The sequence below is a fragment of the Chenopodium album genome, chromosome 20, assembly GCF_948465745.1.
Source record: "Chenopodium album chromosome 20, dcCheAlbu1.1, whole genome shotgun sequence".
In the NCBI taxonomy this organism is placed as follows: Eukaryota; Viridiplantae; Streptophyta; class Magnoliopsida; order Caryophyllales; family Amaranthaceae; genus Chenopodium; species Chenopodium album.
This window is the reverse complement of record NC_137853.1, coordinates 31,584,274-31,596,625: the sequence shown is the minus strand read 5'-3', so window position 1 is coordinate 31,596,625 and position 12,352 is coordinate 31,584,274. Positions and strand designations below refer to the sequence as shown.

The 12,352-nt window shown below is 32.3% G+C and overlaps 1 protein-coding gene across 1 annotated transcript; it reads right to left on the bottom strand.

Annotated features, from left to right (window-relative positions):
- Positions 1 to 332: 332 nt before the first annotated feature.
- Positions 333 to 914, bottom strand: LOC145597028 (uncharacterized). The gene has a single exon (XM_081653209.1). The coding sequence runs from the start codon at positions 912 to 914 to the stop codon at positions 333 to 335; it is 582 nt and encodes a 193-aa protein (XP_081509335.1).
- Positions 915 to 12,352: the final 11,438 nt, after the last annotated feature.

The following is a 12,352-nucleotide window of genomic DNA, read 5'->3' as shown; positions in this document are numbered from 1 at the left end:
TATCAATAAGATGAATCTTTGTTTCAAGGAGCTCATATGCTAAGATGCTTTACAATAAAGCGTGTTTGATTGGGAGTAGTGTAATTATAAATGACCTCCTAGAAAGTTTCCCAAGGTCCACAACTCCACATGAGTGAGTATCAAATGTGCTGGAAGAACTTGTGTTGGTTTATGAGTCAGTATTCAGTCTTTAATGCACATATGGGCTATGAGCTATGTTACTCGGACTCTTCATTTTTTTATTTTATTTTTATTTTTTTTTGTTCATTTTGCAAATTATCATGATTTATGATAGGATTTTTTTTTTTTTGAAAACCGATAGAGCAATATTATTAAGCGTTGTCCAAATCCACCAAAGTTAGAATACTTTGGGGAAAAGACTCGAGTCTTACAACCTCTTGACAATCACCAACCTCCCATCGAGCAACTAGATGGGCGGGGGTGTTACAAGAACGTTTAACATGAGAAAAAATACAATTATCAAACCAAGCTCTATCGGACCTAATATCATCATAAATCACAAACAAAGGAGAGAGACCTTCAACACCATCATTCACCTTCTTCACAACAGTCAAAGCATCACATTCCACCCACACATTCTTGAAACCCAACCTCCTTGCAAGTCTAAAAGCGTATAGCACGGCCATCGCTTCCACATACTCGGGTTGTGAACCAAAAGCTCTCTTCGTTGCTGTGCATATAAGGCTGCCCTTCTCATCCCTTCCAACCACACCAAGACCTGACACACCAGTCATAGGAACATGAGCATCAGAGTTAAATTTCACATAACCTGGTGGAGGGGGGTGCCACGAACTGAGGCTCGGAGCAGTAGGTGCAGCAGTCACACGTTGAAACACCTTCGTGGAGTATGCATTGTAGTCTTGAACAAGCTTACAGAATCCAACAGCTAACATCACGAAATTGGGCCTTTCACCCTCATGGATTAGCAGATTCCTACACCTTCAAGCTGCCCACATAAGAGTCGCCATGGAACACACAATTTCAGCACTATATTTATGGATAATCCACTCCCAACATGCAGCAAACAACACCATAGGGGCACCAATCATGTTATCTTTGAGCTCACTATGGTTCTAAATTTCTTTCGCAGCTTCACATTCAAATAGAGTATGGTAAATGGTCTCTGCCAAAACTCCACAGATAGGACACGAGCTTTCATTCACAATGTGACGGTATTGCAGCCTTTCTTTGACAGCTAAGTTTCCCTTAACAGCGCTCCATAGAAAATGTTGGAGTTTGGGAGGACCTTTTACCTTCCATACCGATCTCCACGTTTCTTCATTCAGCCCCTCATTGTGACCATCGAAGCTTCCCATTTTAGCTAGCCAATACCCCGACCTCACTGCATAAAAACCCGACTTCGTCCACCCCCAATACTTGCTGTCAGCACACGGGTTAGCAGGGAGGGGGGTAGCAAGGATGGCCGCACACCAATCATCGCCTACAAGGTTTGTAATTTTCTCCGCATCCCACCCTCTTCGATCATCATCCATTAGCTCACAAACCATCATTCTACTAGGACCATTTTCCACAGTCGGAATCTTGCACGGTTTGCCCCCAACAAGCAGCCACGTATCCTCCCATATATCAATGCTCGAGCCATTTCCAACTCTCCAAATAAGACCATCACGAAGCAGTCCTTTTGCCCCCCACATACTCCTCCACGAGAAACTAGGGTCGAAGCCTCTATTCGCCTCAATAACCGAAGAATTCCTGAAGTATTTTGCTTTAAGAATTTTGTGGAGCAGCGTGGTATTATTCGAGTATAGGCGCCACAATTGCTTTGCAAGTAGTGCTTGGTTAAAACAAGTGAGATCACGGAAATTCATACCTCCTTTCGCTTTGGGTAAACATAGTTTATCCCAATTTTGCCAATGCATCTTCTTGACATCTTCTCTAGACCCCCACCAAAATTTGCACAGTAAAGAATGAATTTCGTCGATTAGACCCTCCGGCACCTTGAAAATACTCATCATATAAGTCGGAATAGCTTGAGCAACGGCTTTAATTAGCACTTCTTTACCCGGCCTTGACATCAATCTCTCCTTCCACCCATTAATCTTCTTCCATATTCTCTCTTTCAAACAGGTAAAAATAGCCTTTTTGGATTTGCCAATTATTGTTGGTAAACCCAAGTACTTCTCATGTCTCTCAACCTCCCTAACACCAAGAGTATCAATAATTAAATTCCTCCTTTCCGCCGACACACATTTGCTAAAAGCTACCTCCGTCTTATCTAGATTAACTTTCTGTCCGGAAGCTCTCTCATAAATACTGATTATATCAGCAACCTTTGAACATTCCTGCAGAGTAGCTTTAGCAAATAAAATACTATCATCGGCAAAAAATAGGTGAGACACACTAGGAGCAGCACGGCAAATTTTAACCCCACTAATCTTTTTCTCTCTATTTGCTTTCGAAATTAAACCAGAAAAAGCATCAACACAAAATAGGAAGAGATATGGAGAAATAGGATCCCCCTGACGAAGACCCCGAGAAGGTACCACATTCCCCGAAATGTCACCATTAATCTTGAAAGAGAAAGAGACACTCACGGCCATAGAAGGAACCGGGCACACCAGCTGAGAAGTAGGCACGATCAAAAGGAAGGGAGGTAAAGAGGGTGTTGAAATCGTTTCCAGCATGATCATTGAAGAAGACTTGAAATTGAGGGTTTTGGAAAGACAAGGATTTGGCTTTGGTTTCGATTGTGTCCATCACATTTTGCATTGCAGTGAATGTATTCGGACCTACTGAACAGCCAAGGTCAGCTAACCGGATTGTCGCGGTTGCTGATGGTGTTGTGGCAGCAATGGGTAAGAGGAAGTTCATGGCATCAAATTTCTCAGTGATTGCGGAGCAAATTAACCCTTGTACTGCATTTGAAGCTGATTTCTGTGTTGGTTTCAAAAGAATCATCATTAGTACTTAATATTATGCAGTTTCTTACATCATTAACATAACCGGCCATGATGGATTATAAGATAATTTATATTCAATATGAGATTCTATGTGGTAGAGGCTACTAAAAGAAACATTTGACACATTTAACCACTAATCAAAATTAAACCATTGTATGTCATCACATCTTTTTTATGTACGCTGCAAAGAATAAAATCCAACTTTCCCTTAGACCAAATAGATGAAAAGGTGAGCGTAAAACAAGCATCAAGTTTTATTACATGACTAAATTTTTTCTTTCCACAATATAGATTGTCTTTGCAACTCAATGGATAATTTGAAATTCAAAAAATCTATATTTATCCTATACTAAAGCAATAATCATTCCTTTATTTTTTTTCCCTCCCAAAATTCCCTTTCAAATCAATGATTTTGCATGAAAAATGTATGAAAACAATTAATGAGTATTTTAAACTACAAGTAAAACTTGATTTCTAAATAAGTTTACTTTTAAAAAATATCTTTTATAGATATATTTATTTTAGTATTAGTTAAAAATCGAGCATTTGCTAGGGATATATCAAGTTTTCTTATAAGGTATGTCCAAAAGTCTGGCATACAAAAACTAAAAAAGTTTTAACCGAATCAAACAAACTACACAAAATACAAAGCAAATTTTATGGAAAATGCTAAATCCAACGAAATCCAAACGAATCACACAAACTACCCAAATAACAAACCATTTTTTGTAATACCTTCGTATCATATTACATTATGTGCAACAATTTAATGTTTATATCTCACAAAAAATAACCAATTGTTGCACATAATGTTAAAACCAAAACTCCTTACATATGTTGTTCTCTAAACTAATTCCACTAAAATTATCTATATATGTGGATCGATTTTTTATTTTGTTTTTTAAAATTTCATTTTTCAAAAACTTAAAACCACTAATTTTGTTGGGTGATGATTATTGTTAATTAACCGCTAATACCGTTAGCATATTTAATTTACAAGCCGCAATTGATATTAGTGGTTCATCTATTAATACTACTAATAACAATATTAGCAATTTTACATACTATACGAGATCAATTTTCTATAAAACCTAAAAATCTAAGAATCTAACCTTCTAGCTCCTAATATACAACTACTAATAACACTAGTAGCGATTTTGTTAATAAAGTTGTTAACACCAATTGAGGTTTTATTATCAAATTGAATCACTAAGATGTTGTCGGTTTTATTAATATAATCACTACTAGTGTTAGTGGTTTAATATTATCTAACACTTCTATCACTAACTAATTCTTGGATGGTATTTGGAGAATTAGTTTTGAAACCAACACATATAAGAATATCATCGCTCCAAATATACATATTCACCCAATTTTCTTTGTTTTATTATCTTAAATCTCAAATCTAAAACTATGTGCAACAACCGTATCATTGCTTGAGCCAATAACTGGCTAAATATTTTAAAACGAAACATAAATTAAAAATAAAAAAAAACTCACTTAATAGAGTTTGTTTTTTTCCTTTATACGTTACTCTAAAATATAAATAATCGGTGAAAGTTCAATTAAACTGATGAGCCCACATTAACACACATTATAATCAGACCATAACACCTTTTTCTAGGTGATGAGATCCATTTTTTTTTTTTTTTTTTTTTTAACAATTTAGAAAACAAATCTTATACTTCATATTTTGTTTTTCAAACCCAAATTAACACTTTTTTTACGGTTTTAATTGAATCGTTATATGTTTTAGTACATATTCAATAAAGATGATATGACTAATTGACTAGTATTCAAACTATTTTTGAAACTGTTAACCTGATACTTGCCTCCGCATCCTCTTAACCATTGACTAATTGAGGTCATACTGTATTAATAAAGATAGCACCTGACACAAGCCTATTGTGGGCAGGGCCAACCAGACTCTATTCATGTTGGGACATTGGTTGTGCCTGGGCATAGAATTTTGGAATATAGGCACGTCACGGCCATGGCCCGTAGAAGCACAAGATAGCCCACGGGTTAACCCAACAGGCTCAACATGTAAATAGGCTCGTGGGCCTGCTTGGGCCATGTTTTTGCAATTTTAGGCTCAGCCAGCACGACCATAGTTTCCGGTTGGGCCTGGGCCCGAGAAGGTCTTAGGTCTATGGCCTAGCCCAAAGTCATCTTTAGTCATACATATGAACTACTTTTTTTAAGGCATATTGTAAATTTGTAATAGCCGTAATCTAAAGTTGTTCATTTTTGGATTAATTTTTTTCAAGTCAGTTGTTCATTTTTGGATTAGTGTTATTCAAGTAAGTTGTTCATTTTTGGAATTATGTTATTCAAAGAATCCAAATTGAAAAAACCACACTTTTTTATTTGTCTCACTTTAAATAATATACTAGATAACATTAAAAAATTAGAATTTTTTTTTTACATATTATGTACATAGTTTCATATTCACATAGTACATGTTTTTTTTATCCTTCTTCCATTCTTTAATTGCTTGTTTAGTTGTTTATTAGCTTGTCCAATATTGATTCACTATTGACCCAACCCCCTTTGTCCCAAATTCCCAATATAATGTGACCCCCTTTTGGCACAACACTTTACCAACCCATACTAATTCTAATTCGACCCGCCATTTAATCATATTTAGTTCTTGTAAAAAAAAAAAAAAATCATATTTACTTACAATAAATTGTTATTCTCTCCAATGTAAAATTATTTGTCACAAATTGATTTTTTGCATTATTGATCTACTAATTTTGATAGTACATCTATGCTAACAAAAATTATACATTTCCCCTGTTTGGTTTTAATTGTAACTGGAATGTTTTCCATTGATCTCAATATATAGGGTTACAAGTATGAGTCCTAATCTCGTTAGGAATCTCAAAGGATAATTACATAATATTCTCAAAATATATCCTACACTAGCAGAATATCTAGAATATTTATCTCATATTCTATAAGTAACATTAAGAAAATTGCATTTATTCATGTTGTTACGTTTGACCAGCTTTATAGTCAAGTGGTATCTTGTTAGACTCGTTTAATTTATATTTTCACAATACTAAATTTTATATTTTTGTCTATTTATATTAGAGATTAAAAGAGTTGAAATTATGAATTAGCAAATGTGAAAAAAGTTATAACTAAAAAAGAACCGAGAAAATATTAATGATCAAAGTTGACAAGCGTGTCTAATCAAGCTACTTTGTACATCAACTTTTTAGAAATAGAGAGTATGAAGTTGGCAAGCTTTATTTTCACTTACATGGTGCTCTATACATACAAGACTAGAAAGAAATTGAATCTCAATACACGAAGTATACAAGACGTTGTGAGCCTTCGTTACTTTAAACCCAGAAAATATATATATATATATATAAAAGAATGACTCAACTAAGCTAGTTGGTGATTAAGTTTAATCAAATCAACAAATATGTATTTTCTCATATTAATCGATAAATAATCATAGTCAATGTTTCACTCCTCAAATGGAATATTTAATCGAAAGAATTGGAACGGAATACTAGAAGCTAAGAGCGATATAATTAATTAGCTAGTTAAATATACCTGAAAGGTGGAGTTCTTGGTGTAGCTGAAACTGCCATCTCCTCCCTTCATTGGATATGATTCTACTGCTGCCATCTCTATTTTTAGTGAGATATCTTTCTCTCTCCTCTCTAAAAATAAAATCAAAGAAGCTATGTCGATGTTGTAATTTCCTTTTACTCCGCACTTGAGTTGCCAAACTCTTCACGCTTAAATAATCGGCTAAAATTATAGTAGGCGAGTATTTTATATATTTTCTCAATTTCCCTCAATTTTTGACAAATCAGTACACGTGAGTGGGGTCCGGATTTTTTTATTAATACTTTACGAATCTCAAGCCTATTTTATTACAACATTGCCCCTTTAAGGGTATTAATTTGGATTTTCTCCTATTTACATACTTCACTTTATATACTACTTCCGTTTCTTATTATGTGCAACAAAGGGGTATTATTTCGACATAAAATTTTCCTTTGTTAAACATAATAAGAAACATAGGTAGTATAAAACCTAAATAAGCTAAGTCTCACCCCCCCGCCCCCTTCAAATACTGACTTCGCCACTGTATACCAAAACGTAACAAGATTTCACTTAACTAGGTTATTTTAATATATCTTATTTTAATATTTTTCATATTCTCTCTCCTGATTCTCTTCCCCACTTATACCCAATTTTATTTTTTCAAGATTTTCTTTATTATTCAACCAATTCCAATTCAATCATAAATTAATGATTTTCTACTATTTCTCCAAGACTCCATAATTGAAGAAGTGGAGCAAATGATTAAATACGGAGGGAGTAATGAACTTCTAGAGGCCCAACTTAATAAAATATACTTCCTCTGTTTTTTTACTTGACATGTTTCTTTTATCACGCTTGCCAATGCAAAACTTTAACGATCAATAACTTTAATTCTCCATAAGTAAAAATTATTAAAGTTATATATTATGATAGTACTTATTGAGACAAATTCAAAAAGATCTCGCATGAATATTTTTTTTTACATATTATTCACAAAAGATGGTCAAAGGAGGGATGGTGAATAGTGTAAAAGTCAAAGCGGGTCAAGTAAAAAAGAACGGAGGAAGTATAGTTAAAGAGAATAGGAGTTGGGCCATGGAGGCCGGACTTTCTCCTGCCCTCTAGGTCCGCCCTTACGATATATGCTTTCACTAGCACTATTAGCATTAGACCTGTCAACTCAGGTCATTTGGGTCGGGTCGGGTTCGGTTCATCACTCACTAACTCGAGTTTAGGTTCGGGTCAGGTTAGAAATTGACAGGTCTACTTGTGATGCGTGTGGTTGTGTAGTATAGGCATTTTCACCCAACTACTACAAATTCGACCTTTTCCACACAATTAGTGATTTCCCCAAGAGTGAGGGATAACTCAAGTGGTTAGAACTTTCCTTCCAATTTAAGGAGATCGTGTGATCGATTCTCATCACCCGTTCTTGTCACTCTCTAAAAAACAAAATAAAATAAAATAAAATAAAAAAAAATTACCATCGGTGTATGTCTATCTTAAAGCTTTTCAAATGTGTTTTTAAGTTTAGATCCCTCTTAATTATTTGTAATCTAATATTTTGTAATTGGAATACTTGCTTTATTTACAATAGGTAGGACATTTGGACTTTCACAATTACTAATGTACAATTTAAATATTATTATCTTTAATTACTATTAAGTACATTTTATAGAAATTTGATATTTTGAATATATATAACAAGATGATTCTTACATATCCCACTTAAATATTTTTCCGTATCTAAAAGAGTGGAGATACCCCACATGACACTACAAATCAGAAAATAGAACAAAAAGCCTGTTTGCTGAACTTGGTAAATTATTTATAGTTAGCGAATGCTCAACATTTCCAAAGCTTAATGATATTAGCTAACTAAGAGAAACAGTAATTGTGATATTTAAAGAGGTAATTTATTTCCAATATATTTTAGGATTATTATGGTTCCATTTGTGTGGAAATAGGAGGGTGTTTTCCATTACATGAGTGATGCATTGTGGAAATTATCTTCACCACTTAAGAAATGATCTTGTTGTAGATCACGAAATAATTAACCTCCCAAGAACTATTTAACACAATTTCATTTTCAGTTTTTAGCTCAAGATTTGCACGTATATTTTGAGAGAATCATTCGAAAATTTCAAACATTCCTGGGAAACAGCTCGTTACATTAGTTTATCAAGCGGTAGTGTACACACTTTATTACGATTTCATTGTCTCTTACCTTAGCTTTGTGAGAAAACATTATTAAGAGAGTGTGTGTATTTGTATTTGAATCACTAAATGGTTAATTAGTGATTGAGTATCATTTGTTTGGTCAAGTGCAAGTGCTTGTGAGGTCAAATGCATTTTAGACACCTTTAGTTAGGTGTGGGGACTGTTTAATCCGAGTAGGTAAACAATTTTTTGTGATTGCTTTTGTATTTTTGAGGTATATACGTAATTAATAAAAGTAACTAGGAATAGGGAGGACGTAGGCTCTGAGTTTAGCTGATCGATAGATCTAAATGTTCTTATCGTTTTATCATACTGGTTCCCTTTTAACTTGAGAAAACTTTTATAAGTTCACTAACTGTTTAGTCAATTTAACCCTTTTTGAGTACCAGCTGCATTTTTAGATTGTGTCAATTATTATCAAATGGATAGAGTACTTCTAAATAAATACATATAAAGAAAAAACGTACTCGTGTTTTGATGTGTAATTTCAAAGTATAACTTTTTTTATATTTCTTTATACTAATTATATGAGAATAAAAATTATGTATTGATTTCTTAGCATGCGTCCGAGCAATTGATACAAATCGTAGCCCTATATGACAAACCATTAAATTCCAACCTTTATTCGATAAATCAAAGATCTTGAGACTCTTCCATGGAGTAAAGGAGAGAACTACCAAACATAGATCATTAATTATGAAAATCAAATGTCCAAAAACTCCTAGAAAAGGAGAGACAACCACACGTCCACACATAGCTCAAGTGGTTAGAGCTTCCCTCCCGATCTCAGGAGATCTTGGGATCGATTCTCATCACCTGCCCTTGTGGCTCTCTAAAGAAAAAAAAAAAAATGGTAAAAAAAAAAAATTAAAACTTCCTCCATTTTATATTATACGTTGTATTTGCTATTATAGCTTTCCCTTTTATTTTATTAAATCACCCATAAAAACGCAATATGTTATATTTCACCCCCGCTTAACAATAAGTTCCATTTTATTAATTAAAAACATTGATTTTTGTGCCAAAACTTTTTCTATTAACGTTTTTGGGTCATTTTGGCCCTTTAATTAGTTTCAATTTGAGGTCAGAATTAAAAAAAAATTATTGAAAATGCTTCATTTTGCATGCTAAGAATTACCTCATTTTGCGTGACACACACAAAATAAAGCATTTTCGATACTTTTATTTGGTGTTTTGACCTTAAATCGGACTCATAGGGTCAAAATCGATAGAGCAAGTTTTAGCATGAAAATCGATAACTAACTTTTAGTTAATAAGAGGTGGTGAAATAAAACTATTTGCGTTTTTGTGCTTGGTTATTTAAAATAGAAGAAAAAACAGGTGGTTAAATCAAAATAGGGTGTTTTGAGGGGTGGTAAAATATAATTAATCCTAATATTCTTACACATTTTGCTTGTAACTATTTTCATTTACCATAATATTTACCGAATCCGACAACATTTATTATCATTTACTAAAATATTTACCTACCCCAAAACAAATATTACCCCCTCTGCTTCACTTTGTTAGTCCCCTTTGGAATCAATCACTTAAAATAAGAAAAGGAGGAATCCTTATAATTTGGAATTTGATTACAGCTTTGTAATTAATGTTTTGCCTTTTTCTGTTTTATTTGTTTTATTTATGAGAATTGGATGTAATTAAATCGCTTATAATAAATCTCGATTGGAATAATTTGCCATGTCAGCAATCCACTAGCACACATATTAACCAATCAGAATTATTTAACTCTTTAAACACCTAATTAGATTAATTATTCATAGATTATGAAAATTATTTACCCTTTAATAATGTTAGGAATATATCTTATATGAGTATATTATTTTAAAACGTCCAAAATATTATATGGGACTAACAAAGTAAAACGAAGGGAGTATCATTTTACCTAGTCCTATAGCATTTCCTTAATAGCTGCAAAACAAATGTAACCAAAAATATGAAATGGAGGGAGTATCATTTACTGCATAGTTATTGAGTTTTGAAAACCACGTAATACACTACCAAATCATAGCCAATGTAAGAAAATATTTTAGTGGGGCTTACTTTTTCTTAAACTCTAAGTAAAAATTTTGCTATTAGCTAGTTAGTTAGTTCCAAAACTGAACAAAGTCAACACACATTAAGTTTTCAGAAACTTTCACCAATGAAAAAAAAAAAAAAAGTTTCCCAAAATCATCTTAACTAGTTTAAGTCCCGTGCAACGCACGGTTTTTACTTAACCTAATTATGAATTACAATGTCAATTTAACAATAAATTTTTTAAAAAAAATCAATATTTTTAATTGAAACAAATACATAAACTTCTTTTCAAAAAAAACTAACTTGAATTTCATATTATATTGATATCAAAAATTATTGATCATTAAACATTTAAAAAAAAAAAAACATTTCATATTATATTGATATCAAAAATTATTGATCATCAAAAATTTCATATTAAATGTTTTATACAAATTTAATTGACTAATTTTTTCGTGACAATTAATAGTCAATTTTTTTATTTTTTTATATTTATAGTTATTGAATTGTAGTGTTATTATTATAAATAAATCAACAATATGTAATAAAGGCTAAAGTGTTAATCCTGATTGTAGCAAAAAAAACTTTGAAAGAAAAAACTACGTAGAATGATACGGAATATAGGAGTACATTATTCTAATATATATATTAACTTATACGTAATATATGTTTGTTTATTAAATATCTATTATAATGCCTAAAAAAAATATATATATCTATTATAAAATATATAAAAGATATGTTAAAATATTTTCATTGAATGCATATAGAATATACTTCGTATTTAGTTGCCAAATTAAAAGTTAAATAATGTGGGATATATAAATTAATATTCATGAAGATTTGTAATTTTTAAAAAAAAAAAAAAAAAAAGGAAAGTAAAAGTGGCGGGAAAACTTTTAATTAGAACATGACAAGTGTCATGTTAGATTCGCTTTTAGTATTATGTTATTGATTGATTGACTATATGAAGCCCGTGCGATGCACGGTTTGTTTGTATTTTTTCAAACAAAATATTTTACTAAATATATATTTATCCGATTAACTTTGTGATATTCGCTTGTTTACTACTTGAATTTTTTACTATAAAATGAATTATTAATTTTGTTTTTCATATTTAGATAAAAAATCCTAATATAAAAAGATAATATTTTATTTCACAAAGTTTCATATATGACTGGTCACACCGTGTGGCCGGGATTATTTGGTCAGAGTTACTTAATCGATCAGGGGTTACTCGCACGATCAAGGCTACTCGGTCAGTGTTTTGGTGTGTCTCAGCCGCCACACGATATGGCCAGCCATACAGTAATATAAAATTTTAGATCTAAAATAAATTGCAATTCTTTTTTTCATTGGCTAAAATATAACATTTTCCTATGTGACGCTCTGATAAATTTTTATTTATTATTATATTCTTACGTAGCGCTTTAAAAAAACTAATCTTACGTGGCATAATCCTATTGTAGCGTTTTAAAAATATTAATCCTACGTGGCGTTTATTTTTTTATGATAATCCTACGTATCGCTTTAAAAAAACTAATCTTACGTGGCATAATTCGATTGTAGCGTTTTAA

Bases quoted from the DNA above. Each gene is read 5' to 3' on its own strand.
- LOC145597028 (XM_081653209.1), bottom strand. From the start codon at position 914: ATGTTAGCTGTTGGATTCTGTAAGCTTGTTCAAGACTACAATGCATAC.